This window comes from Trichomonas vaginalis, chromosome III, assembly GCF_026262505.1.
Source record: "Trichomonas vaginalis G3 chromosome III, whole genome shotgun sequence".
NCBI lineage: Eukaryota > Parabasalia > Trichomonadida > Trichomonadidae > Trichomonas > Trichomonas vaginalis.
This window is the reverse complement of record NC_067205.1, coordinates 5,732,836-5,760,383: the sequence shown is the minus strand read 5'-3', so window position 1 is coordinate 5,760,383 and position 27,548 is coordinate 5,732,836. Positions and strand designations below refer to the sequence as shown.

The 27,548-nt window shown below is 32.6% G+C and overlaps 13 protein-coding genes and 2 pseudogenes across 15 annotated transcripts, besides 2 other annotated features; 12 read left to right on the top strand and 3 right to left on the bottom strand.

The window, feature by feature from the left end:
• Nucleotides 1-21,682: part of a mobile genetic element that runs on past the window's edge.
• Nucleotides 252-3,113, top strand: TVAGG3_0648500 (organellar and viral DNA polymerase type B; the record flags this gene model as incomplete). The annotated part of the gene is made up of 1 exon (XM_051241551.1): nucleotides 252-3,113. One exon carries the CDS (start codon nucleotides 252-254, stop codon nucleotides 3,111-3,113), a length of 2,862 nt encoding a protein of 953 aa, XP_051088138.1.
• On the top strand, nucleotides 3,154-4,239 carry TVAGG3_0648490 (integrase core domain containing protein family; the record flags this gene model as incomplete). Its single annotated transcript, XM_051241550.1, has 1 exon — nucleotides 3,154-4,239. The coding sequence occupies one exon, from the start codon at nucleotides 3,154-3,156 to the stop codon at nucleotides 4,237-4,239; it is 1,086 nt and encodes a 361-aa protein (XP_051088137.1).
• TVAGG3_0648480 (organellar and viral DNA polymerase type B) lies at nucleotides 4,474-5,415 on the top strand (the record flags this gene model as incomplete). Its single annotated transcript, XM_051241549.1, has 1 exon — nucleotides 4,474-5,415. One exon carries the CDS (start codon nucleotides 4,474-4,476, stop codon nucleotides 5,413-5,415), a length of 942 nt encoding a protein of 313 aa, XP_051088136.1.
• On the top strand, nucleotides 5,568-6,179 carry TVAGG3_0648470 (organellar and viral DNA polymerase type B; the record flags this gene model as incomplete). Its single annotated transcript, XM_051241548.1, has 1 exon — nucleotides 5,568-6,179. The coding sequence occupies one exon, from the start codon at nucleotides 5,568-5,570 to the stop codon at nucleotides 6,177-6,179; it is 612 nt and encodes a 203-aa protein (XP_051088135.1).
• On the top strand, nucleotides 6,363-7,190 carry TVAGG3_0648460 (KilA, N-terminal/APSES-type HTH, DNA-binding family; the record flags this gene model as incomplete). Its single annotated transcript, XM_051241547.1, has 1 exon — nucleotides 6,363-7,190. One exon carries the CDS (start codon nucleotides 6,363-6,365, stop codon nucleotides 7,188-7,190), a length of 828 nt encoding a protein of 275 aa, XP_051088134.1.
• TVAGG3_0648450 (uncharacterized protein) lies at nucleotides 7,947-8,420 on the bottom strand (the record flags this gene model as incomplete). The annotated part of the gene is made up of 1 exon (XM_051241546.1): nucleotides 7,947-8,420. The coding sequence occupies one exon, from the start codon at nucleotides 8,418-8,420 to the stop codon at nucleotides 7,947-7,949; it is 474 nt and encodes a 157-aa protein (XP_051088133.1).
• Nucleotides 8,884-9,613, top strand: TVAGG3_0648440 (organellar and viral DNA polymerase type B; the record flags this gene model as incomplete). The annotated part of the gene is made up of 1 exon (XM_001284593.2): nucleotides 8,884-9,613. A coding segment is annotated over one exon (730 nt), but the record flags the coding sequence as incomplete, so codon positions are not given.
• Nucleotides 9,625-12,077, top strand: TVAGG3_0648430 (annotated as a pseudogene). Its single transcript has one exon. A coding segment is annotated over exon 1 (2,453 nt).
• TVAGG3_0648420 (organellar and viral DNA polymerase type B) lies at nucleotides 12,088-12,663 on the top strand (the record flags this gene model as incomplete). Its single annotated transcript, XM_001328647.1, has 1 exon — nucleotides 12,088-12,663. The coding sequence occupies one exon, from the start codon at nucleotides 12,088-12,090 to the stop codon at nucleotides 12,661-12,663; it is 576 nt and encodes a 191-aa protein (XP_001328682.1).
• TVAGG3_0648410 (uncharacterized protein) lies at nucleotides 12,744-13,601 on the bottom strand (the record flags this gene model as incomplete). Its single annotated transcript, XM_001328648.1, has 1 exon — nucleotides 12,744-13,601. One exon carries the CDS (start codon nucleotides 13,599-13,601, stop codon nucleotides 12,744-12,746), a length of 858 nt encoding a protein of 285 aa, XP_001328683.1.
• TVAGG3_0648400 (uncharacterized protein) lies at nucleotides 13,626-13,865 on the bottom strand (the record flags this gene model as incomplete). Its single annotated transcript, XM_001328649.1, has 1 exon — nucleotides 13,626-13,865. One exon carries the CDS (start codon nucleotides 13,863-13,865, stop codon nucleotides 13,626-13,628), a length of 240 nt encoding a protein of 79 aa, XP_001328684.1.
• On the top strand, nucleotides 13,910-14,340 carry TVAGG3_0648390 (annotated as a pseudogene). Its single transcript has one exon. A coding segment is annotated over exon 1 (431 nt).
• Nucleotides 15,227-19,106: a mobile genetic element.
• TVAGG3_0648370 (uncharacterized protein) lies at nucleotides 19,123-19,833 on the top strand (the record flags this gene model as incomplete). Its single annotated transcript, XM_051241545.1, has 1 exon — nucleotides 19,123-19,833. One exon carries the CDS (start codon nucleotides 19,123-19,125, stop codon nucleotides 19,831-19,833), a length of 711 nt encoding a protein of 236 aa, XP_051088132.1.
• TVAGG3_0648360 (uncharacterized protein) lies at nucleotides 19,864-20,304 on the top strand (the record flags this gene model as incomplete). The annotated part of the gene is made up of 1 exon (XM_001328651.1): nucleotides 19,864-20,304. One exon carries the CDS (start codon nucleotides 19,864-19,866, stop codon nucleotides 20,302-20,304), a length of 441 nt encoding a protein of 146 aa, XP_001328686.1.
• TVAGG3_0648350 (uncharacterized protein) lies at nucleotides 20,352-20,591 on the top strand (the record flags this gene model as incomplete). Its single annotated transcript, XM_001328652.1, has 1 exon — nucleotides 20,352-20,591. The coding sequence occupies one exon, from the start codon at nucleotides 20,352-20,354 to the stop codon at nucleotides 20,589-20,591; it is 240 nt and encodes a 79-aa protein (XP_001328687.1).
• Nucleotides 21,683-27,548: the final 5,866 nt, after the last annotated feature.

Here is a 27,548-nt window from a genome sequence, read left to right as displayed (position 1 = left end):
GACTCCAGCAATTTTATCTATTCTATACTCTGCTCTGTTAGGAAATGTTATAAAACTTCTTTTGTCATCTATTTCAAACTCCATGAAATCTGTTTCGTCAGTTATAACGAATGAAGCAATAGTATTAAAGTCAACAACTCTGAAAGCAAGCGCTTCATTCTGAAGACCTAAGTTTGTTTGTAGCTTTACTGTCCCGTATTCGTTTGGGTCTGTACTTTGTAAATAGAACAACATTTTATTCTCATTAAAATATGAGTATAGCTGCATATGCGTATGAAACAAATGAAGCAAGAAGAGCACATGAATTAGTAAACGAAAACTCAACTTTAACAGTGGAAGGCAATGATTTAGTCATTGACGATGGAAAAACTAAAAAAGTCATTGATTTCGATACTTTTAACACTTATGACCCATTCATTACAACAAGCAAGGTTCCTATCATAAATGATGGAACGGTGCAATATATAAATTCTACAGTAGATGCCTCATTAGTGAAAGTACTGAATGTTCTCATTGAATTGTTAAAGAGCTTTCGATTTGACAACAACATTAAATGCCTAAAGAATTTAGTCATGAATGAGAAACAAATTCTCGGCGTTGCTGGTAGCAGTAATGATGTACACCTTATGACATTAGAATATTATAACGAACATAAAGATGAACTGAAAGGAGAGAAGGGTGACACCGGACCTCAAGGACCACAAGGAATACAAGGAATACAAGGAATACAAGGACCTCAAGGCGAAAACGGTTTGGATGGAAAGGATGGAAAAACTGCTAAATCATGGATATGGGACCTTATAAATACTGGTTTAACAGCTGCTTCATATGGAGTTCTTCAATACCAAATCGGAAAGATATGGGCAGTACTTGGTGAAGAAGCTTTAGATGACGTTAAAAATGCTTTGAACTTCATTTCAAATGGTTCGGATACTATTAAAACTTTATCTGGTTGGATGCAAGAAACAAGGAGTCAAATAGATACTGTAAGACGTATAGCAAACAATGCACGTACGGGATTGGATACTTTACGAAAAGCACAAAATACACTAAAGGAAGCAAATGATATTCTTGGCTCAGTATCAGACATGCATGAAGATTGGCTTAAAGGTATTGACAAATCTTTAAAAAATCACAGTCAGTCTATTGCTGACTACAAGAAAAGTATAGATTTTTTACATAGTGCTATGGACGTACATGATGGAAGCATAAGGAACTTACTTAATGCTAACAATAACTTACCAGGAACTATTAAAGCATTTATAAAGTCCTTTGTAAAACCTGGTGCTCTAACATTTAGGTCTTTGAGAGCAAGAGCATTGAAGTCAAGAGATGCAGAAACTCCAACAGAACCTACAGAAGGAACTGAAACAACAGAAACTCCAAAAGAACCACCAAAACCAACAGCTAATGAAATATTGTTCGAATATTTTCCAAGGTACTCTGTTCTCATTGCATACATTCAAGAAATACTTAAGAAAGCAGACTTGACTTTAGGAGATGATGAAAGTTCTGTATATCTTTCGTTCCAGTTTCAAATAGCAGAACTTTTGAGACAGATATGCTTAATGTATGACAACATCTCTGATTTCACAAGATATGATGACGACCATGACCCCGAACACGGTGAAGAAGAAGTTTTACAAACATCCATTAAGACAGGAAAGGTTTTAACACAAAGTCTCATTATTGACACCAAAGATGGCGAAGTGGACGTTCTTCAAGAGCTGAAGAAAAATACTTCTTCGGGAGGTGGTGGTAGGCATGAACTTGAAATAAATGAGATAGAAGAGAAATTAGCCGAAAAAGCAGATAAAAACCATGTTCATTATATAAGTTCAGACGAACAGATTATAACGGACTACCATGGATATTTAACACAGGATGAAGAAGTGAAGACGAAAGATGTTAATGAAAGAAGATATAAATACATTCGTGCTAAAGGTTATGACATAAGCTGTACTGTACAGTATGACACGGGTAAAGCACCAGAAGCATTTGGTTATAACGATGAAATTTATGCTTCATACTTCTCTGTTAACGGTGTATTAGTTGAACCAAGATTTACTTTGAGAGTTAAGGCAAAAATAACGTTTGAAGATGCTATTAAAAGTAAAGCTGACAAAGATGAACTCGAAGCAATGAACAAAGTTTTGAAATCTCATAAACACAATATCTCCGATATAAATGAACTTCAAGCTACATTAAATAGTAAAGCCGACAAGAACCATACACATAAATCCTTCACTACTGTTAGAGCAGACGATGTAATATTGAACTTTGACCTTGGTTCAAGTGCACCTTTAGAGAATCCGAGTACAAGCGTAAAAGATACTCTTAACAATTTAGATAAGAGTTGCAGGAATATCGAAGATCATGCCAGAAACTTTGAAGCATATGAACTACCATCAATGTTAGACAGTAAAGCCGACAAAAATCATACACATAAATCCTTCACTACTGTTAGAGCAGACGATGTAATATTGAACTTTGACCTTGGTTCAAGTGCACCTTTAGAGAATCCGAGTACAAGCGTAAAAGATACTCTTAACAATTTAGATAAGAGTTGCAGGAATATCGAAGATCATGCCAGAAACTTTGAAGCATATGAACTACCCGCAATGTTAGACAAGAAAGCAGACAAAACAGAGCTTCAAACATTAAAGACTCAGATTCTTGAAACATTATATCCTATAGGCTCTATTTATACGTCAATGAACTCAACAAATCCAGCAACAGTTTTAGGTTTTGGTATGTGGGAGCAGATTGTAGATAAATTCTTATACTGTGCTAACTCTTCAAAGCAAACAGGAGGTTCGAAGAAAATTACTGAAGCAAACTTACCTGCGCACACTCATACAGGAACTACAAACACAACAGGTAATCATTCACATTCAATAACAAAAAGAGGTTATACAAATCTTGCAGCAGGTTCGGATAGACAGGGAATGCATAGATATGATATTTCAAGCGACCCAGTAGATTCAAGCGCAGGTATTTTCTGTGGAACCACAGGAAATCATTCACACACTTTCACAACAAATCCAACAGGCTTGGGTGAAGATTATATGCCACCATTTATGACTGTATTCGCATGGTACCGCGTTGAATGAACGCGCTTGAGCCTAGAATAAAATCTTTAACTTTACATAAATGAGCTTGAAAGAAGTATTCGAACAACATCCATGGAGGTCATTTAAGAAGTTCAATGAAGCTGCAAAGCGTTGGGGATTTACTAACAGAGCTGAAGTGAAAAGGTTCTTTGACAAAAATGTTGTACATCAAACAAAAATAAACCCTTACGACTACTTTTTACCAATTTACTCCAACACTCCTGACGCATACCAATTTGACACTCTCATTCAAAGCAGAAAAGGAGGACATAAACCATTCCTCATCTTCATTAATGTTAACACTCGTAAAGCATATGCATATCCAATGAAAAATAAAGGAACTCGTGAAGTGTTAAGAGTTTTACAAAAGTTTGTAGCAGAACATAGCCCAAGTACTTTAACATCAGACCAAGACAGTGCATACCTCAGCAATGAAATCACAGATTTTCTCATTAAGCATAACATAACTCACTACACTACTGAAGACCATAACCATAACATACTCGGCATCATAAACCGCTTCATAAGGACTCTCAGAGATTTAAACCAAGAGCGAGACTTTACCGAAGAAACAATGAAACATTTTCTCGAAGTATATAATTCCTCAACACATTCTACAACAGAACATACACCAAATTCAATGACACAACAACAAGAAGAAAAGTATATACAAAAGAAACGAAGCCAAACACAAAATATCAGAAATTCAACACAATTTACCCTCATTCCTGGTACAAAAGTTCGTGTAGTTCTTGACGACAAACCGTTGACAAAGAAACGTTTAAGGTTAAGTCGAAATTATTATATCGTAGACTCTACGCAAGGTAATGGATATCTTATAAAAGCTGCTGACGACTCCATAGCATTTTACCCTCGTCATAAATTAGTCGAAAGTAGTAATGGCAAACTTGCTGAAACCATTGACGAAGCAAAGCGAGGAGTGGTTATTGAAATACTTGGCTACAACATAAACGATGACACTTATAAAGTAAGATATGAAGGAGGCGTTGAAGATGTTATACCATCTAAGAACTTGAGAGAGTCGAAGCCAACACATCTGGGACCATTAGAGCGGGAGTACTGGAAAGACAAAAATATGCCAGAAAGAATAAGAAAATTCTTCTAAACTTTTTCATTAGATGTAAATCAGACATGAATGAGAACAGTCATGATATCATTAATGGTACCATTTATTTTTGTCATAAATTTACACCAAAAATATAATTTAGGTGAAGAGGTGAGATCTCACCTGTTTTTTCACCTGTTTTCTCACCCTCGTGAATTTTCATGAATTTCCTTAAGATAGAAAAAATAAAGTTAGTTTTAAAATTATTTTTATTTTTTATTTTGTATAAAAGATATGATTTCAACAATCGGCACAACAACAATTCAAACAACTACAGCACCAAACTCGCTAGTCATGAATCCTACGTCAATGTTGGTAGAGATGAAAAGCTTTATTCCTCCTTCATATACTTTTGAAACAGAAATCCAGAAGATAAAGCAAGAACTTTTAACAAGTAATTTAGACTGTAGTGCGAAAGATGAAACAAATGAACAGTATCTTTATGAAATGGAGGACCTCATCGACTATTTACCTAAACTACCTGAAATTCAGCATCAAAAACTAACTATTCCTGAATTCGACGAAATTGAAGTCAAAACAACTGACTCAGTAGAAATTAAGAAATTCATACGTAAAGTAAATTATGAATTCCTTGGTTTTCATTGCAACCATAAGGTTATGGACAAAGATTGCGACATGGTATATAAGAATGTTTCTGACATATATAAATCTGAAGAATTTAAGACCTACGACAACTTTGTTTCGTTAGTTGCTGAATGTGTATGGCAGATAAGAGATAAAGATAGAAGAGGCAAAGTATGGAACAAACAAATAAGACCCGCTATGTTTGAGATGAAGAGAGCAATTGACGCTTTAGTTGTTTTAGCTGGTAAGGTTTCAGAATATAACGCAAAAATGAACCCGCAATGTTCTAAATGTAAAGCAGCAATGAGGAAATATAACTACTCCGTCAAAGAGATAGAACGTATGAGAAACGACTATGCAGACTTAAAGAAAGAAGCAGAGAAGCCGGTAGAAAATAAAATGGACATGTTAGCATTTCTGAACAAAAACTATCCAACAGCAGAAGATTTCCTTCTATCTGACGTCAAGAAGAAATATAAAGAAACCTTCGGCATAGTTAAAACATTCGATGTACTAAAAGAAGAAATAGAGGCTACAAAACTGTTTAGGATTTCAAATATACATCGTACAATTCATGTAAAACGCTTGTGAAAAAAAGAGGTGAGAAAACAGGTGAGATCTCACCTCTTCACCTAAAATATATTTTTACTGAAAAATGACCAAATTTCATGAATTTCATTAGTTAGAAAATAACGCTAATTTTATTTTTATTTATTTTTTTTATTTTGTATGTAAAGACAGTAATGTCAAACATTGAGTTTGAAACAGTTAGAAAGATTGACAATGACACCAAAGTGGTTAGAATCGGTGATTTAAACGTAAGATACTCAAAGAAATACAACAAATATTCTTTGTCAGACATTCTGACACCATCTGAAAAGAAAACAAACCACTGGGTTAGAAATGCTTCAACTCAGAAAATTTTGACAAGAAATCCTGAGCTTATGATATCAGTAAGATTCTATGGAACTACAGCATATCTCATTGACAAAAGTCTTATACCAATAGTTTTGTTATGGTTAGACCCAGTTGTTGGATATAACTTCATAACTTATGGTTCATTCGATACGGAACGTTGCAGTGAAGGCTTACTTTACATCGTTCAGAAACCGAAGGACTTCAATACAAAGAGATATAAGATAGGAAGAACATATAATATAACTCAAAGATATGACAGTACAGTCAATAGAGTCACGGTTGTGTTCGTTAATGATATGAGAGCCGCAGAAACAGAACTACTCGAAAAGTTTGAGAAAATGTATGGTGCTCCCATAAAAGGTAAAGAAACGTTTGAAGTAGATGAGATAGATAAAGCTATAAAATTATTTGACGAAGTTGCTGAAAAATACATGTAAAAAAAAGGCTAATTTTTAATAAAATTTGACGAAGTGCAAATCTTCACTTCGTGTCATAATGTAAAAAAAAGGCTAATTTTTAATAAAATTTGACGAAGTGCAAATCTTCACTTCGTGTCATAATGTAAAAAAAAGGCTAATTTTATTTTTATTTATTTTTTTATTTTGTATGTAAAGACAGTAATGTCAACATCAGAGAACACAACAACTGCTATCGTTCATGAAGCCATAAATGAAGAATACGAATACATACAGTATAACAAACAATTGAGACTCATTCGTTCAGTCAAAGATGACATGTACCAAATGCAAAGTATAATGAATGCTCTTTGTTCTACAAAGCAAGCATATCATTGGTTTGAAAACCAACAGACAAAAGAACTTTTAGAAGAATTTCCTCATATGATTGCTTCCCTCGGAAAACCGAGGGAAGAGATTCCATTCGAAAATCGCAAGAATTTGGCTCCTGGTTTGAAAGGTTATTATGTTCATAGACTTTTAGTAAATGCTGTAGCAATGTGGGCTTCACCTCGTTATGCTTGTTATATTTTCATGATGTTAGATGAACTATATAAAGCAGAACGTGGAGAGATGGAAAAGAAACTTCAAGCAAAAGATGAAGTCATTGAATCCAAAGACAAAAGCATACAGAAAAGAATACCGCGTTCAGTACCAAAAGGAAAGGAAAAGAGTTATAAGTATATGATATATACTGAAGAGTTGGAGAAAGAAGAAGACAGTGACATGGTTATGTTGCATTTAGTCAGAAGAAACAACAAAAGCTTTTACGACCTTGCTAAGATTTACAAATCTGACAGAAATTGGTTCTATCGCGAAAACTTACCGATTTCAATGACCCCAAATGAGCAAATAAAGGAAATTGTCAAAAATACTCTTCCTCAAACACACTATGATATGAAAGGTTGTACAATACTTACATTCAAAGAAGACTTAACATTACTGAAAGAAAAGATAACAGAATATTTCGACAACTTCAAAGAGGAAGAATAAAAAAATCTAAGCTAATTTTATTTTTTTATAAAATTAGCTTAGATGAAAGAACATGAATTTAGAATATTCGGAACTCATGACAGAAGAAGAGAACGAACAACATGTAAAAGATTATGCAAAATTTCTGAAGACATACAAAGCATTTAAACAATATCTAAATGCTTCTAAAGATTATGCAAAATTTCTGAAGGTATATAAAGCTTATGAAAAAGCGTATGAAAAGTTTATACATTGGGGAATTGTTGTAAAATATCGATATGAAGACTAACCAAAAACATTAACTTTTTGACGAAGTGAAGATTTGCACTTTGACAAAATTTAATGAAAAACATTAACTTTTTGACGAAGTGAAGATTTGCACTTTGACAAAATTTAATGAAAAACATTAACTTTTTGACGAAGTGAAGATTTGCACTTTGACAAAATTTAATGAAAAACATTAACTTTTTGACGAAGTGAAGATTTGCACTTTGACAAAATTTAATGAAAAACATTAACTTTTTGACGAAGTGAAGATTTGCACTTTGACAAAATTTAATGAAAAACATTAACTTTTTGACGAAGTGAAGATTTGCACTTTGACAAAATTTAATGAAAAACATTAACGTAAACATTAACGTAAACATTAACGATAAAATTTATTTCCTGGACTGTTGTCAAAATGTCATGTTGTCATCATTTTTAAAAGAAGTTAATTAACCTGGTAGCACATGGTGACGTGGTGACACTTTCAGTTATTCAAAAATATATTTTTGCTTAAATAGCTTCAGGGTCTATTTCTTCAACCATTTCACTTTCTTCGTCAATGTCAATAGAAGCTTCTTCAACCTTTGGTAAGAATTTCTGTATAACATCTTTGTTCGTTATTGTCTTCAGAGATGAAGGATAATATTTCACAGATGTTTCACCCTTCTTATATTCTTTCTGTTCGGAAAGATTTAAAGCAATACTGAAGAAGTCAATGTTAGAGTTCTTTATAACAGTATAATGAGTATCTTTGACATTCACGAAGAAACTCTTTTGTTTCAAAACTACTGCTAACTCTTGTGAAGTATAACGTTTGCGGTCAATGACGATAGCTAATGGTCTGACATACTGACCAAACTTAGATTCTTTCACAAACTTCTTGTTAAAGATAACATTAACATTTGAAGCATTATTGAACTCATTCTTGATGGCAGTAGCGAGAGCATTGTATGAAAAGAACTTGCAATCTTGCATGTGTTTCATTAAAATAAAAATATTAAATTATTTTGAAAAATAACTTAAAAAAATCTAATCTAATTTTTTCAAAAAAAATATTTTTTATCCGATAGAAAAGATGACAGAAAAATTAACTTTTTACATAGCGCCAGACCCTTCTTGCCCACATCTTTTTAAGCCACAATATATAGACATAGAACTAAATAGAGAAAGCGAAATTCTACAAACAGAAGAAACATATAGAGACCTAGATAACGAAAATGGATATGCGCTATTCTGGTTAGATTGTCCTTATGAAATGTATGAAAAAAAGGCTTTATATGAAGAATATAGAAAATATTGTCATGAAAACAATATAAGACCAAGCTCTAGAGAAAAATTCTATGCTGGTATAAAACATCTTTTCGAAGTTCGGAATGGCAAATATAGAAAGAAATAATTTTTCTAAGTTTATTTTTTCAAAAAATATTTTTTTTATTTCCTACTAAAGATGTATCGGAAGTTGTCTAAGTTAGAACACTCGGAAATAAAACAACTTCTTACAGAAGCTAATATAGATGTTGCAAAACATTACACAACAAACAAAAAAGCACTCGCTGACATCCTCAATGACTATAATGGTGCAATAAGTTATGATAGAATTCATGAGTTCATAAAGCCGCAACGCGGCGAGGACGAAGTTCATGCAATAGCATTTCCTTTAAATGACATTGCTATTGACTTATATCATAGACGTTCAGTACCTCATGAAGTAAGAAGAGAAATGTTTGACATAACAAATGCAAACGTTGGTGAAACAAGAAGAAGAGACGACACACTGAAACAACAGAGAAGAGAGATGTTTAAAAGTGCTATAGAACAAGTTCGTAAAGCTAACGATGTCATTCGTTCCATTGACGACAAACCAAAAGAAGGTGAGAGATGGTTAAAGAAAGATGAAGAGAATAGGAAGAGAAATGTGAAGTCAGGCAATAGACTCATTGACTTTAACATCGAAGCTTTAGATGAACCAAACAGAGACTACTTACACAAACATTTCGGTAAGGTTTTCATGAGACTCTTAGAGAAGATTAAAATAAACTCCCAACAAAGATGGATGGTATGTTATAAACTTGGTGGAAAGTATGAATTTTCTACGTTAAACCTCAATAATATTGGAACATTACTACATCAGCTCTTGAAGGAGAACTTTATATCAGAGATAGAAGCAAATGCTGCAGGTATTGTTGAAATGCACTATGACTTCTTCTTGACAAACATAAAGAATCTTACGAAATAAAGATGTATGATTTAACTGAATATGAAGGCTTAACGATGTCAGATGTTAAGAGGAAAGCCACAGAAGCGACCATATAGAGATGAAAGCACACTGACAGAAAGACAGAAAAGATTATTGAACAGACTTAAACAAACAGGAGATAAACAAGATATAGATGACTTCTGGAATGAAATCCTTGGTGAAAAGAAGTTTTATAAGAAGAGAAGCGGTCAGTTCTGGAAGTATCTTTGCACATTACCTATAAATCTTGAGCGCTACCAAATTTTCAATGAATTGAACAAAAGAACTGCAGCACTTATGACAGAAGACAATTGTTTCGTTTATGCTTGCATTCAGGCTGGAGTAAATGAAGAAACTATTGACCACATGCGTGAAGTTATTAGAGTTAGAGATTTTCCTCAAAGTAAAGTACAAGAAATTTCTGACGCAACAGGTATAGCATTTAATGTTACCATTGGTTATTTCAATGACTCAAGACATAATGAAATAAAGAGATACATACCAAAAGAATGTGAAACTGCTCGAACTATTGACTTACTTCTTGTTGAAGACCACTACATGCTAAACGAAAGATTACCAATGACAACATATTTCGTCAGAAATTACAAAGAAATTCTCAAAGCTTGTGGTGGAATGAACATTGAGAAACAGATGAAGATTTATACAAAGAGAGAGAACAAATATGTAGTTCGTTATGATAGAACAACACCGTTATGGGATGTTATGAAAACATTGTGGGAGTGCAAATATTTCGAACCTATTTCTTATGGAGAACTTTTCACATATACGACTGACTTATATAAACAGAACCTTGCACCATTTAAAGATTTGACATATGCTCCAAAGTATTGTGTACAACTGAAGAAGAAAGCCGAGTCAAAAGAAGTAAATAAAGCTAAATGTAAGTTCATTCCTGAGCATGTTTTCTTTGCTGACTTTGAGTGCAGTACCGATGGCTTTCATAAAGCTTTTAACATATGTTACGACAGTGAAGATGGTTCAGTGAGTGAAAGCATTTGGGGTCAGAACTGTGCAACAGAATTTTTGGAGCGACTTCCTGACAAGAGTTTAATATATTTCCATAACCTCAGTTATGATATAAACTTCATCTTAAGACACATGACAGAAGTGAAAGGAACTCCCATCATTAAAGGTTCACGAACAATGCAAATAACTGGTTTATATAAAGGAAGGGCAATTATTATAAAAGACTCTTACAGTGTTATAAATAAGAAGCTTAAACTATTTCCTGCTATGTTTAACTTACAAACAGGACCGAAAGAAGTATTTCCATACAACTACTACAGCAGTGTTTTGTTAGCAAATGACAACAGAACTGGTGTCATTTCTGAAGCGTGTAAGTTTATCAGGGATGCGGATACATTCATGAAAAACATAGATTCCATCAAAGGTTGCAGAATAGATGAAAACCATTTCGACTTAGAAAAATATAGCACGTTTTACTGCAAACAAGATGTAAGAATTTTAAGAGAAGGTTTTGTAAAGTTCCGCAATGACTTATTGAAAGAATTTGATTTAAACGTATATGACTACGTTAGTATTTGTTCTATTGCTAACAAATTATTTGAGAACAGAGTATACTTCCCGAATGGAAATCTTTATGACCTCTCAAATAAACCAAGAGAATTTATTTCACGCTGTATTCAAGGTGGAAGATGTATGCTGTCAGATAACATGAAACAAAAGAGCGAAAAGAAACTCATTGCTGACTTCGACGCTGTTTCATTATATCCATCCGCTATAGCAAGACTTTATACTTTAGAAGGTATTCCAAAAGTATTGAAGGATGAGATGTTAAGTTCTGAATATTTGTTAAAGCATTTATTCGATGACGACCAAAAGGAACCCATTGGTGAAAAGTTTATGTCTGGCTTCTTTGTTCTCATTAAGATAACAGAGATTGGAATACATAGACACTTTCCTTTAATAGTTTGTGACCCTGAACTAAATCCAGAACTTAACGTTCCCAGAAGTTCAAACACTTGCTGTTTAATGTATGTTGACCATATAACATTACAAGACCTCATAAAATATCAAGGTGTCAAATGTGAAGTGTTGCAAGGATACTATTACGATGGAAACAGAGATATTAGAATAAGAGATGAAGTAAAGAAGTTGTTTGAGTTAAGGTTAAAGTATAAGAAAGAAGGAAATCCTTTGCAAGAAAATATAAAGCTCATTCTGAACAGCATTTATGGCAAAACCATTTTATCTCCTATTGAGTCAAAAATAACCATAGTAGATGACAAAGATGCTATAAGATATACCATCAGAAACTACAACCATATAGTGAAGTTCGAAGGTTTGGATGGTTCAGATAAAACTATTTTCAAGCTAACAAAAAGCATTTGCAGACACTTTAACTTCTGTCCACTTGGTGTTAACATTCTGTCTATGTCGAAGAGAATAATGTGTGAAGTATTCTGTACTGCTGAGGACTTAGGAATGGACATCTTTTATAGCGATACCGACAGTATGCATCTCTACAATGAAGATATCCCTCGTTTAGCTGAAGAGTTTGAGAAACGTTATGGAAGAGTTCTCATTGGTAAAAACCTTGGTCAATTTCATAGCGACTTTGCAGAAATCACACCTGGAAAACAAAGTTTAGCATACAAGTCAATATTTTGTGGAAAGAAGACTTACATAGACTTACTCACGAATGATTTAAATGAAGTTGCATTTCACTGCAGAATGAAAGGCGTGAAGCAAGATGTTATTGCTTTAACCGCTAATGAAATGTTTCCTGACTCTGTTCAGTGTTTCTATGATGAAGATAAAGGTTTAATGGTTCCGCAAGGAACATATGACAAAGACTCTGAGTTCAGTTTAATGAAACTTTACAAAGCACTTTATGACGGTCAAGAGATTGGATTTGACTTATGTAAGTCTTCTAGTCCTTGCTTTGCTGAAAAGTTTAACTTCTCAATAACGACTAAAACAAGCTTTATTCGTAAGTTGAAGTTCTGAGGTCATTTATTTTTGTCAGCAATGAGGTCATTCGTGATAAAAATAAGCCGCTAGCGGCAAGGCGAAGCCCATGAAGTCGTTTACAATACTGCGATGGTAGAGTTTAAGAGTTGTGCTTCAATGTAGAGACAGTCCTTATGGTCTGGAGGTAAGAACACTGGGCAGTTATGGTCATGAGTGGAGAACATGTCTATCCAAAACTCACGATTGAAGCCAGTTAATTTATAGTATTTAGGGTTAGGAAGTGGTGAAGTTCTTGTATGACCAATGAACTCATTTTCAACTCCCTTACTTAAGTTTGAATATAATATAGCTTGCTTTCTATCCCAAATGCCAGGTGTTACAATCTTTGAAAATTCATTTTTCCTCGGAAGCATTGCATCATAATTGAAAACATTTTTGAAGTCTTCATTGGGTTCAGAGATTTGAAATCTTATACGTAATGGATTTTTTTTCTTTTTAGCTACTTCATTGAATGGTGAATATATAACAAACTGACAGTCATGAGTTCCATCTTCATTTTCATTAAATTCATAATGAAAGTCTATAAGTTGTGGCTGACTACCTTCTTCTTTCAGTTGTGCAAGAAACTCACGTAAAGGTTGTAAAGTTTGTACTTCAATGTTGAACTTTTTCTCGAACATCTCATTAAATGAAATCATAAATTGCAACAATGTTGTATCGTCTTTAAAGTATTTGTATATGTGAATGTTTTGGGCGCTTAAAGACTGTTCGTCATTTTCTATCTCGACTTGAAGTATAAAGTCAACCTTTCTGAAAGCACGTGTTATATACATAGATGTTATGCCAATGTACTTCTCTTCATTTATGTTCACAATCCAGTCTGTTGGAAACTTAAACGTTACTCTGTTCCCCTTTATTTTGACGTCAGGGTTTTCACTACTGAACGCAACAGATAAAGGTATTTGTCTATACATTTAATTCGGATAAAAATAAACCATTTACTCTTTCTTTGCTTCAGCTTCTTCTCTAGCTTTCTTCGCCAGCAAACGTGGGTTCTTTTGTCTTCCAGCAGCTAATGCAGCAAGTTGTTTTTCACTAAGTTTTCTCTTTGGTCTCTCTGGCTTTTGTTCTTGTTTTTGTTCCTTCAGTTCGGATAAAATTTGCTCGCGAATTTCTTTCTTCAATGCTTCAACATCTATGACCCCTTGGGTCTTGTCCGTAGGACTTGTCTGAGTCATTTGACTGCAGATAAAAAACAAAATTAAAACTTTAACGATGTAAAATGAGCTTGTCAAAATCAGAGCGAGAGTCTATTATATTAAATGACGCAAGAGGAATACAACATCCTTTCTATTACGTAAGTCAGAGTAAAGATGGTAAAATATACGTAAGAAAAAGAAAGGTTCCATTAGCGAATGCAGAAAGCGACAACATTAAGGTGTATGGCAAGGGTGAAGTCCACGAAGCCCATATAAAACCTTCTATTCAAACTGAAAAGTCAATAGAACAAGAAGAAAAGAAGCCAGATGTACTTTCAATAACGAACCAAGAGCTTATTGCAAAGTTCGTGAATTTCATTGAAAAACAAACGAGTCAAAGAACCCTGACCCGCCAGTGAAAGAAGTTGAGACAAAAGAGAATGTACAGTTCATTGAAAATGTCAAGAAACAACTTCCACCACGAATGCCAAGAAGAAGAGTGAGAATAATGAAGTAAATAGATATTTTTATCCGAAGTAAATACATGCAGAACGAACAGTTAAACGAATTTACTCCAGCAGAGCATATTCATCAGATTCGCTCATATTTCGATATCATAGACAATGCAGTTCAAATTGGTGACACTAATAGAAAATATTCTGACGCAAAGATTCCATCACAACCTGGAACTGCTAAAGATAACACATGGGTAACATTCAATCTCTCACCTCCTGGTGAAAATATGTTGGACCTTTACAATACATTCATTACGTATAAAATGGAAGGTCAATTTATTGTAGATAAAGAAATTGGTTCAGGTTCTAATAAAACAAACCCACCAGGATTTTGGATTGGTTTCGATGACGCTTTCTATGCAGTTGCTGGATATCAAATCCTTGCAAATGGTCGTATCGTATATTCTCAAGACAACGCAAGAGAAGAAGCATATATAACTTCAAACTCACAAACTACCGAACAAATAAAGAAAGTAGATGTTTTCTCAAAGACTCGACATGAAGATGTATGGAGTCATTCGGGAACATGCAGAACAGGACAAATTGTTAGTGGTCCAATTACAGCAGGAAAATCATTTGATTTTAAGCTTCGTTTAAGAATTCCTGTTAGAAGATTCCTTCCATTAGAAGCTATTCGATTTATTCCAGCTTTTGCAGGAAACATTCAGCTTAAAGTAAAGTTCAGTAGCGACGCCTTACAATGCACATCTATATCTGTAAATGATATCATTGCTTTCAATCCAACTCTTAAAGTTGCATTTGCTTCAGATTCAAATCCACCGACAAATAAATTTGTTCCATGGAATGAACCATTCACTATGATAACGAAGGCAGTAGAAGCTAGTGGAACAGTTACTATTACAACTGTAAACCAGCAACTATTTCGAGATATAAAAATTGCTCACATTTGCTCACATTTTGGCACTTTTTTGTACGTTTGTCAAAAAATCGTGAGGAAGATCTCACAAAAATAGTCAAAATGTGAGCAAATTTTGAGAAGTGCTCACATTTTGACATACAATTATTTTCATACGTTTTTTTGATGAATTCTAATAAAACTTCATTACCACTTTCAGAACGAAGCGTAACTTTTCAGCACGTAACGCTCTATCATGTGTAGTGACATATTATTCAAAAAAACTCAGATTGCTTATCTTATAATAACAATTTCATTAGAAAAAATGCACGATTTCACGCTAAAACTTTGAAGCAATTCTTAAATTCGGATAAAAAATCGATATGTATTACACTTTAAACTTCAAAAAATGGTTCAAAATTTAGACTTAGTTTATCTTAACAATATAGCAGATTTTAAGCCGAACAAGTAGGAGTAATAGAAATAGCTCTTGAAAATAATTACAATTAGTAATATGTAAGTCAAAGTTCGAGTATTCTAATAAATAAACGTTCCGGATTTTCTTTACTACAAGAATCAATACTTAATATATAGAAGCAACAGTAAAAACTTATTAGAGATTCAAAAAGAAAGTTGACTAAAGAGAATCTTTTTATATAAGTAATTTTATTTTTTTGAAATACGAGATCGAATAAACATGTATTTTATTTTATTACTATAATAATACGTTTTTACATAGTAAGAAAGTTTAGAGACTGAAATGAAATTAAAAATTGAGAAAAAAATAAAGCTTTTCTATAAAAATTCATATTAATATATAGTATAATGATATTACAATTTATTGATCAAATAAAAAGAATATTTGTTGAATAATTTCTGTTCAAATTAAAAGTTCTTCAACTTACGGTAAATCTATCTGCCTTAAAAAGTATTACGATATTATGCAAAGTCAATTTTCTCCAAAAAAATATTTGAAGATGATACTTTAAGTATACCAAAAATACAAGAATTTTGAGAGAACTCAATGAATTTTTGTGAAGGTGGAGTTAAATTGAGAAGATTTTTGGTCAGAGAAAAACAAAAATTACTATCTGATAAAATGGTATTAAAATGAAAAAAGTTTAAACAAAGGAAATGAAGAATTTATATTATATTAGAATTTAAAGAGTAAATATAAAAGATTGAAAGAAAGAATAATAATAGGATTCTTGAATGCAACATTTGGAATGATGTTTCCAGTTGTAGATGTGTTAAGCAAAGAGAGATAATGATAGTTTCTTGAGTTTTGAGTTAAGCTTGTTGTAGATGAGAGAGAAATTTTGACGAGACTGAGGAACTTCATTTGGAATGATGTTTCCAGTTGTAGATGTGTTAAGCAAAGAGAGATAATGATAGTTTCTTGAGTTTTTGCAATTAACCATCCTCAATGACTATTGTTTTAATATAATTTTTAAATTTTTTAAAACTGACATTTTAGTTGTATATTTTTTCTAACAAAGGTACATTCACTAGGCGATAACAGTAAAATGGGATGAAAATATGATAAATAGCATCCCTATATAGTGCCAAACAATATTTATACGGGCCAAAAAAATTGGCTAGAGATTTGGCGAGTTATAAAACTTAGAAAATTGAGAGGGATTTTTATTTTTGAATTTTTTTTGGAAAGTTAAAATTGCGATTAAAAATCGATTTCCAGGAGAACTAAGCATCTCATCATATATTTAAATCGATAAAAATATTAAATAATAGTTGAATAGTATAACAACGTGAAATTATGGCTGAATCTACAGAAAAAATGAACATATTTGACATTTTTGAAAATTCATACGTTAGATGGTGACAGACTCATAAACTATACTTTAGCTAAGATTGATATATGGTTTCAACAACACATGGTTAAAATTGTAAAAATATTTTAGATTTCAAAAAGATATATATGGTAATATAATGGAACAAAGTCAACAAATAGCATGTTAAATATGTTATAATTAACTTTTTATTAGATCCAATAGTAGATATCGAATGGTTTCCAGCTTTATGGTTAAATATTTTCTTTTCGAGCTTCTCTTTAACTGTTGTATTAAGGTTGTAAATTTTTGATGCTAGAAACTATGGAATCTTCTTTGCTGCTGCATTTTTCTTGAGAGTTCTTGCAATTTCGAATAGATCTGCGCATTGTATGAAATTGAGGCTTTAAAATATCTTGAAAACAGAATAGGACTGCTTTTCCAAAGGAATGCTTACTTGTAAATCAGAGAGTTTCAAAATTGAGAGCAAGATTATCATCATAACTTTCGATTTTGCTGCGAAAAAGGAAGACAAGTAATTAACAAATCATTTACTGTTGTTCATTAAAAGAAGAAAACTTTGATAACAACTAATGATGATAAAATCAAGCTATCTTTTAATATTTTAAATTGATAAGACATTCAAAATATTTGAATGGTTTAAAATATTTTCTTTTAATTTCTATAAGATATTATCATGATTATATAATAAAATTTAAATTTTTATTCAAAAAGGCAATATTTCAAACTTTTAATTTCAAAAATCTTAATTCTGCAATAAGTGTATTTAATTGTAGCAAATTTAATGATCCTTCGTCATGCTTAGCAATTTGGAACTCATAAATTAATGATTTCTTCAAGTAAAATTCTGCATTATTTCAAAAGTCAATAATTCTCTAGTAACTTTTCTTCAAACCCTAACCATTATATTATATGTATAATGGAGAATAATTGCAAAGAAAGATAGCCGAATTTACTGGGTAGTTCTTGTGATGCGAAATAATTGCAAATTAACACATAGTTTTAACAGCATCAATCTCTTTTTGCTCTCATTTAAATGCATTCGCACACTTTAATTTTGAAATATAAGAGTTTTGGAAATTATCAAATTTATCTGCTCAAATACTATAGATCTTCATAAGTGTTAATAGAATCACCAGCCTTACATATAGTGTTTAATATAATGATGCACATCATACTGGGATTTATTCCTTATTCATCTAGTTATTATAAGATTTACAACCCCATGAAAATTTAAAATTTTGTCAAAAATAGTGAATGTACCTTTTTTCTAACACAACTATCAATAAATTGTAATATCATTATACTATATATTAATATGAATTTTTATAGAAAAGCTTTATTTTTTTCTCAATTTTTAATTTCATTTCAGTCTCTAAACTTTCTTACTATGTAAAAACGTATTATTATAGTAATAAAATAAAATACATGTTTATTCGATCTCGTATTTCAAAAAAATAAAATTACTTATATAAAAAGATTCTCTTTAGTCAACTTTCTTTTTGAATCTCTAATAAGTTTTTACTGTTGCTTCTATATATTAAGTATTGATTCTTGTAGTAAAGAAAATCCGGAACGTTTATTTATTAGAATACTCGAACTTTGACTTACATATTACTAATTGTAATTATTTTCAAGAGCTATTTCTATTACTCCTACTTGTTCGGCTTAAAATCTGCTATATTGTTAAGATAAACTAAGTCTAAATTTTGAACCATTTTTTGAAGTTTAAAGTGTAATACATATCGATTTTTTATCCGAATTTAAGAATTGCTTCAAAGTTTTAGCGTGAAATCGTGCATTTTTTCTAATGAAATTGTTATTATAAGATAAGCAATCTGAGTTTTTTTGAATAATATGTCACTACACATGATAGAGCGTTACGTGCTGAAAAGTTACGCTTCGTTCTGAAAGTGGTAATGAAGTTTTATTAGAATTCATCAAAAAAACGTATGAAAATAATTGTATGTCAAAATGTGAGCACTTCTCAAAATTTGCTCACATTTTGACTATTTTTGTGAGATCTTCCTCACAATTTTTTGACAAACGTACAAAAAAGTGCCAAAATGTGAGCAAATGTGAGCAATTTTTATATCTCACTATTTCGAACAAAGATGGATTTTAATGAATGTTTCATTCATCCAAAGTCATTCTCTTTAGACCCTAACATTTATACAGAACTTGTAGAACATTATACAAACGAGGCTTTATGTTTTCCTGTTAAAGTTATGGATTGGATTCCTATGGACGGTTCATTCTCAAAGAATACAGATAGTTCAAGTGCAACATTTACAACAGCTTATACGCCTATTAATGTTAAAAGTATTTGGGCACTATTTAGAAAGAAAGACAACTATTATGTTAATTTTGAGAACCCTAAGTTTAAATATCTTCAGCTTTCCATGGGAGCTTATGGAAATATGCCTGCAGAACCTGAAAAATCATATGGACCTGTATTTTATGAAATGGTTGCGAACGCTTGCAATACAAACAATGATATGATAGGATTTAATGAAGATGTTATGAGGTCATTGGTGGATGATGGTAGTGTGGAACATAAATGGGATAGCTATGACAACACACATTTCTTATGTGGTTTTCCAACAGAAGTGGACTTTTGCTTCCAGCAAGGTCAAACATCTACTGCTCCAATAACATACAAATTGTCTGTTAAAGGACCTATTGAACTAGCAACTGAAAACGTACCAAAGCCACTTATTGGATTTATGAGGGATTGTTGCTTTGCCATTCAGGTGCGTGCTAATGGCATCCCCATAATAAGATTAGATGACTATAACTTAGCTACGGACGACAGTGAGGAATAAAGGATGAACGTTTATTTTTAAAGCTTATAAATGAGTTCTTCATCAAGCTCTCGTGAACCTTCACCATCTATGAAACAAACTTTACCAAACGATTATGGAGCACCTATTGAATATTTCTTACGAGCTGCACAATGGCAAAGAGCAGTCTCACCAAGGTTAGGTGTTCCACCAGCTCCTGTCAAAAATAGCATTTGGTCAAGTCCTTATATAAAATATGGTCTCCCACTAGGTTTGCTAGCTACAGCAGGAGCAGTAATGATGTTGAAAAGAAATAAAGCAAATGTTGTAAATAATACTGAAGTAGCTGAAGTTAAACAAACTCCGACACCTTCACAAGCAAAACCTTCAATGACTCCTGAACCTATGGAAGTACAAACTCCTGTTCAAAAGTCAACTCCTAAACCGACTCCAACATTTAAACCAGAACCTACTCCTCAAATAAATCGTAAAACTCCTGCGTTTCCTTACTGAAAAATAACGTTATTTTTATTTAATATTATAATTTTTATTTGATTGAAATGACGACTAAAGTCACTGAAGCAATGAAACAAAAGTTTTTGGTAGAATACATTAAATCAGGAACTATTCCAGAAGGTTTTTACATTCATACTATGAAGGATGGTAGAGTTCAGTTTAGAAAGATAAAGCAACCATTAGATAGAGAAGGAATTTTGAGAAAGATTAAACATCATGAGGACAACATTGTTGAACTTAAGAAGAAGTTAGAAGAGTTGGAGAAAGTCAATGATGAAAAATGAAGAAACCAAGGAAGAGAGTTATAAAGCAATGAATTCAACAGGGTGAAAAAACAGGTGAAAAAAGAGGTGAGATCTCACCACTTCACCTAAAATATATTTTTGGATCATTTACGCTCATTACGATGAAGAAGTCTTGACAAAACATTTACGATGAAGAAGTCATGAAAATTCAACAGGGTGAAAAAACAGGTGAAAAAAGAGGTGAGATCTCACCACTTCACCTAAAATATATTTTTGGATCATTTACGCTCATTACGATGAAGAAGTCTTGACAAAACATTTACGATGAAGAAGTCATGAAAATTCAACAGGGTGAAAAAACAGGTGAAAAAAGAGGTGAGATCTCACCACTTCACCTAAAATATATTTTTGGATCATTTACGCTCATTACGATGAAGAAGTCTTGACAAAACATTTACGATGAAGAAGTCATGAAAATTCAACAGGGTGAAAAAACAGGTGAAAAAAGAGGTGAGATCTCACCACTTCACCTAAGTTTAAATGGATGTTTTCATACGTGTGAGGGTGGTGATATCATTAATTTTAAGTTTATTTTTTATTTTATTTTTTATTTTATTTTTATATAAATGACGAAAACTATTGAGATAACAAACTACAACGGTCATGAGTTCAAGAATTTGTTCTTCGTTCCTCGTGAAAATACATTCTATCAGATACGAGGGAGAAAGGGTAAAGTTAGTTTGAGCGTTTATGACTACAAGCATAATGGAAAGTTTATACAAGCATATGATACAAACGGTAAGCGTGTTTCATTAGCTTTGTCAAAACTTACAGGTATAAACTATGACAGTGATTTTGACCTATATGAAGAAGAAAGTGAGTCAGAAGATTATGAGCTGTTATATGAAGCACAGCAATGGGAGGAGTTGCAATACTTTTGTAAGTGAGAACGTTTATTTTTTTACATTAGTGAGGTGAAGTGGTTGGTGGCTTTGTAAATATTTAAGGTTAAGTTAGTGTTGTCGTTTGTGTTGTAAAATATACGTTAACGGTTTCGTAAAGTGTCAAATTCACATATCAGGGGTAAGGAGGCGCGCAGTGCCGCCGTACCCTTGATATGTATACTAACTCAAACTTCATCGTCAAACTTCATCGTCAGACATGAACGTTAAAACACTTTATCAAACTTTATCGTCAAACATGAACGTCAGACATGAACGTTAAAACACTTTATCAAACTTTGTGAAAACTACATCGTCAGACATGAACGTCAGACATGAACGTCAGACATGAACGTTAAAACACTTTATCAAACTTCATCGTCAAACTTCATCGTCAGACATGAACGTTAAAACACTTTATCAAACTTCATCGTCAGACATGAACGTCAGACATGAACGTTAAAACACTTTATCAAACTTTATCATCAAACTTCATCGTCAAACTTTATCGTCAAACTTCATCGTCAGACATGAACGTTAAAACACTTTATCAAACTTCATCGTCAAACTTCATCAAACTTCATCAGGAATGATTTGTGAAAACTTTATCGTCAAACTTCATCGTCAAACTTTATCAGACATGAACGTCAGACATGAACGTCAGACATGAACGTTAAAACACTTTATCAAACTTTATCGTCAAACTTCAACGTCAAACTTTATCGTCAAACTTCATCGTCAGACATGAACGTTAAAACACTTTATCAAACTTTATCGTCAAACTTCATCGTCAGACATGAACGTTAAAACACTTTATCAAACTTTGTGAAAACTACATCGTCAGACATGAACGTCAGACATGAACGTCAGACATGAACGTTAAAACACTTTATCAAACTTCATCGTCAAACTTCATCAAACTTTATCAGGAATGATTTGTGAAAACTTTATCGTCAAACTTTATCGTCAAACTTTATCGTCAAACTTCATCGTCAGACATGAACGTCAGACATGAACGTTAAAACACTTTATCAAACTTTATCGTCAAACTTCATCGTCAGACATGAACGTTAAAACACTTTATCAAACTTTATCATCAAACTTCATCGTCAGACATGAACGTTAAAACACTTTATCAAACTTTATCATCAAACTTCATCGTCAGACATGAACGTTAAAACACTTTATCAAACTTTATCATCAAACTTCATCGTCAAACTTTATCGTCAAACTTCATCGTCAGACATGAACGTTAAAACACTTTATCAAACTTCATCGTCAAACTTTATCAAACTTCATCAGGAATGATTTGTGAAAACTTTATCGTCAAACTTCATCGTCAGACATGAACGTCAGACATGAACGTTAAAACACTTTATCAAACTTCATCGTCAAACTTCATCGTCAGACATGAACGTCAGACATGAACGTCAGACATGAACGTTAAAACACTTTATCAAACTTTGTGAAAACTACATCGTCAGACATGAACGTCAGACATGAACGTTAAAACACTTTATCAAACTTCATCGTCAAACTTCATCAAACTTTATCAGGAATGATTTGTGAAAACTTTATCGTCAAACTTTATCGTCAAACTTTATCGTCAAACTTCATCGTCAGACATGAACGTCAGACATGAACGTTAAAACACTTTATCAAACTTTATCGTCAAACTTCATCGTCAGACATGAACGTTAAAACACTTTATCAAACTTTATCGTCAAACTTCATCGTCAGACATGAACGTTAAAACACTTTATCAAACTTTATCATCAAACTTCATCGTCAAACTTTATCGTCAAACTTCATCGTCAGACATGAACGTTAAAACACTTTATCAAACTTCATCGTCAAACTTTATCAAACTTCATCAGGAATGATTTGTGAAAACTTTATCGTCAAACTTCATCGTCAGACATGAACGTCAGACATGAACGTTAAAACACTTTATCAAACTTCATCGTCAAACTTCATCGTCAGACATGAACGTTAAAACACTTTATCAAACTTTATCATCAAACTTCATCGTCAAACTTCATCGTCAGACATGAACGTTAAAACACTTTATCAAACTTCATCGTCAAACTTCATCGTCAGACATGAACGTTAAAACACTTTATCAAACTTTATCGTCAAACTTCATCGTCAGACATGAACGTTAAAACACTTTATCAAACTTTATCATCAAACTTCATCGTCAAACTTTATCGTCAAACTTCATCGTCAGACATGAACGTTAAAACACTTTATCAAACTTCATCGTCAAACTTCATCGTCAGACATGAACGTCAGACATGAACGTTAAAACACTTTATCAAACTTTATCGTCAAACTTCATCGTCAGACATGAACGTTAAAACACTTTATCAAACTTTATCATCAAACTTCATCGTCAAACTTTATCGTCAAACTTCATCGTCAGACATGAACGTTAAAACACTTTATCAAACTTTATCGTCAAACTTCATCAAACTTCATCAGGAATGATTTGTGAAAACTTTATCGTCAAACTTTATCGTCAAACTTTATCGGGAATGATTTGTGAAACTTTGTGAAAACTTCATCAAACTTCATCGGGAATGATTTGTGAAAACTTTATCGTCAAACTTCATCGTCAGACATGAACGTCAAACTTTATCGTCAAACTTCATCGTCAAACTTCATCGTCAGACATGAACGTTAAAACACTTTATCAAACTTCATCGTCAAACTTCATCGTCAGACATGAACGTTAAAACACTTTATCAAACTTTATCATCAAACTTCATCGTCAGACATGAACGTTAAAACACTTTATCAAACTTCATCGTCAAACTTCATCAAACTTCATCAGGAATGATTTGTGAAAACTTCATCGTCAAACTTCATCGTCAAACTTCATCGTCAGACATGAACGTTAAAACACTTTATCAAACTTCATCGTCAAACTTCATCAAACTTTATCAGGAATGATTTGTGAAAACTTTATCGTCAAACTTTATCGTCAAACTTTATCAGACATGAACGTCAGACATGAACGTCAGACATGAACGTTAAAACACTTTATCAAACTTCATCGGGAATGATTTGTGAAAACTTTATCGTCAAACTTTATCGTCAGACATGAACGTATATGCTTTATCAAGACTTCTTCATCGTTAATGTTTTGTCATGACTTCTTCATCGTAATGAGTGTAAATGAATGCGTCGAAACTTCATCGTATATCCTTTGTCAAACATGAGCGTAAATGAATGTGTCAATACTTCATCGTATATCCTTCATCATAATGAGTGTAAATGATTTGTCAAACATGAGTGTAAATGATTTGTCATGATGATTTCATCGTTAATGTTTTGTCAAACATGAGTGTAAATGATGTGTCGAAACTTCTTCATCGTAATGAGTGTAAATGAATGTGTCGAAACTTCATCGTATATCCTTTGTCAAACATGAGTGTAAATGAATGTGTCGAAACTTCATCGTATATCCTTTATCAATACTTCATCGTTAATGTTTTGTCAAACATGATTTATCAATACTTCATCGTAAATGTTTTGTCATGATTTCATCGTTAATGTTTTGTCATGATTTCATCATCGTAATGAGTGTAAATGATCCAAAAATAATGTTTATGTTAGAATGTTAGATCTAACACCTTTTCTAACATGTTTTCTAACATGACCTCATCGTAAATGTTTTGTTATGACCTCATGGAACTTAAACGTAAATGTTTTGTCATGACTTCTTCATCGTATATGTTTTGTCATGATTTCATCGTTAATGTTTTGTCATGACCTCATCGTAAATGTTTTGTTATGACCTCATGGAACTTAAACATAAATGTTTTGTTATGACCTCATGGAACTTAAACGTAAATGTTTTGTCATGACCTCATCGTAAATGTTTTGTTATGACCTCATCGTATATGTTTTGTCATGACCTCATCGTAAATGTTTTGTGAAGAATATAGCAATCGCCGGAATTCAGACGGTAGCTTTTTATACAAAATTCACACAGGAAAATTCTTGAGTTTTGGTTGAAAGAATACGGTCGAGCCAAAAGTGGCTCAACCTCAAAACAAGCATTTATGAGCTTACTAAGGAATTTATGAATGAATTCAAAGGTATTTGCATACATCCTGACCTCGTTCATTTTGTTGCTGAATTCAGCAAAAATAATGTTTACGTTAATGTTTTCACTGTTACCATGTTACCATGTTACCATGTGCTACCAGGTTAATTAACTTCTCTTAAAATTACTGACAACATGACATTTAGACAACAGTCCAGGAAATAAACTTCATCGTATATGCTTTGTCATGACTTCTTCGTATATGTTTTGTCATGATTTCATCGTAATGAACGTATATGTTTTGTCAAACATGAACGTAAATGTTTTGTCATGACTTCATCGTAAATGTTTTGCCATGACTTCATCGTAAATGTTTTGTCAAGACTTCATCGTATATGTTTTGTCATGACTTCTTCGTATATGTTTTGTCAAACATGAACGTAAATGTTTTGTCATGATTTCTTCATCGTAAATGTTTTGTCATGATTTCTTCATCGTAAATGTTTTGTCATGACTTCTTCGTATATGTTTTGTCATGACTTCATCGTATATGTTTTGTCATGACTTCATCGTATATGTTTTGTCATGACTTCATCGTATATGTTTTGTCATGATTTCTTCGTAAATGATTTGTCAAGACTTCTTCGTATATGTTTTGTCAAACATGAACGTATATGTTTTGTCAAGATTTCATCGTAATGAACGTATATGTTTTGTCAAGATTTCATCGTAATGAACGTATATGCTTTGTCATGACTTCATCGTAAATGATTTGTTATGACCTCATGGAACTTCATCGTAAATGTTTTGTCATGACTTCATCGTATATGTTTTGTCATGACTTCATCGTATATGTTTTGTCATGACTTCATCGTATATGTTTTGTCATGACTTCATCGTAAATGTTTTGTCAAACATGAACGTATATGTTTTGTCAAAACTTCTTCGTATATGTTTTGTTATGACTTCTTCATCGTAACGAGTGTAAATGATTTCATATGATTGTTTCCCTCGAAAAACCGAGAGAAGAGATTCCATATGAAAATCGCAAGAATTTGACTCCTGGTTTGAAATATTATTATGTTCATAGACTTCATCGTAATGAGTGTAAATGATTTCATATAATTGCTTACCTCGGAAAACCGAGGGAAGAGATTCCATATGAAAATCGCAAGAATTTGGCTCCTGGTTTGAAATATTATTATGTTCATAGATTTCATCGTACATGTTTTGTCAAACATGAACGTATATGTTTTGTCAAACTTCATCGTAAATGATTTGTCGTGACTTCATCGTATATGCTTTGTCATGATGATTTCATCGAAACTAAACGTATATGTTTTGTCGTGATTTTATCGTAAATGTTTTGTCATGATTTTATCGTAAATGTTTTGTCATGACTTCTTCATCGTAAATGATTTGTCATGATTTCTTCATCGTAATGAGTGTAAATGTTTTGTCAAACATGAGCGTAAATGATTTGTCATGATTTCTTCATCGTAAATGATTTGTCATGACTTCTTCATCGTAATGAGTGTAAATGTTTTGTCAAACATGAACGTAAATGCTTTTGTCATGATTTCTTCATCGTAATGAGTGTAAATCAGACAAAAATATATTTTAGGTGAAGAGGTGAGATCTCACCTCTTTTCTCACCTCTTTTCTCACCTCATGAATTTTCATGATTTCTTCATCGTAATGAGGGTATATGTTTTGTCATGATTTCATCGTATATGTTTTGTCAAACATGAACGTAAATGTTTTGTCGAAACTTCACTTTTTTGACGAAGTGCAAATCTTCACTTCGTGTCAAAACTTCATCGTAAATGTTTTGTCAAACATGAACGTAAATGTTTTGTCAAAACTTCATCGTATATGCTTTGTCAAACATGACCGTAAATGATTTGTCGAAACTTCATCGTATATGCTTTGTCATGATTTCTTCATTGTATATGTTTTGTCATGATTTCTTCGTAAATGATTTGTCATGACTTCTTCATC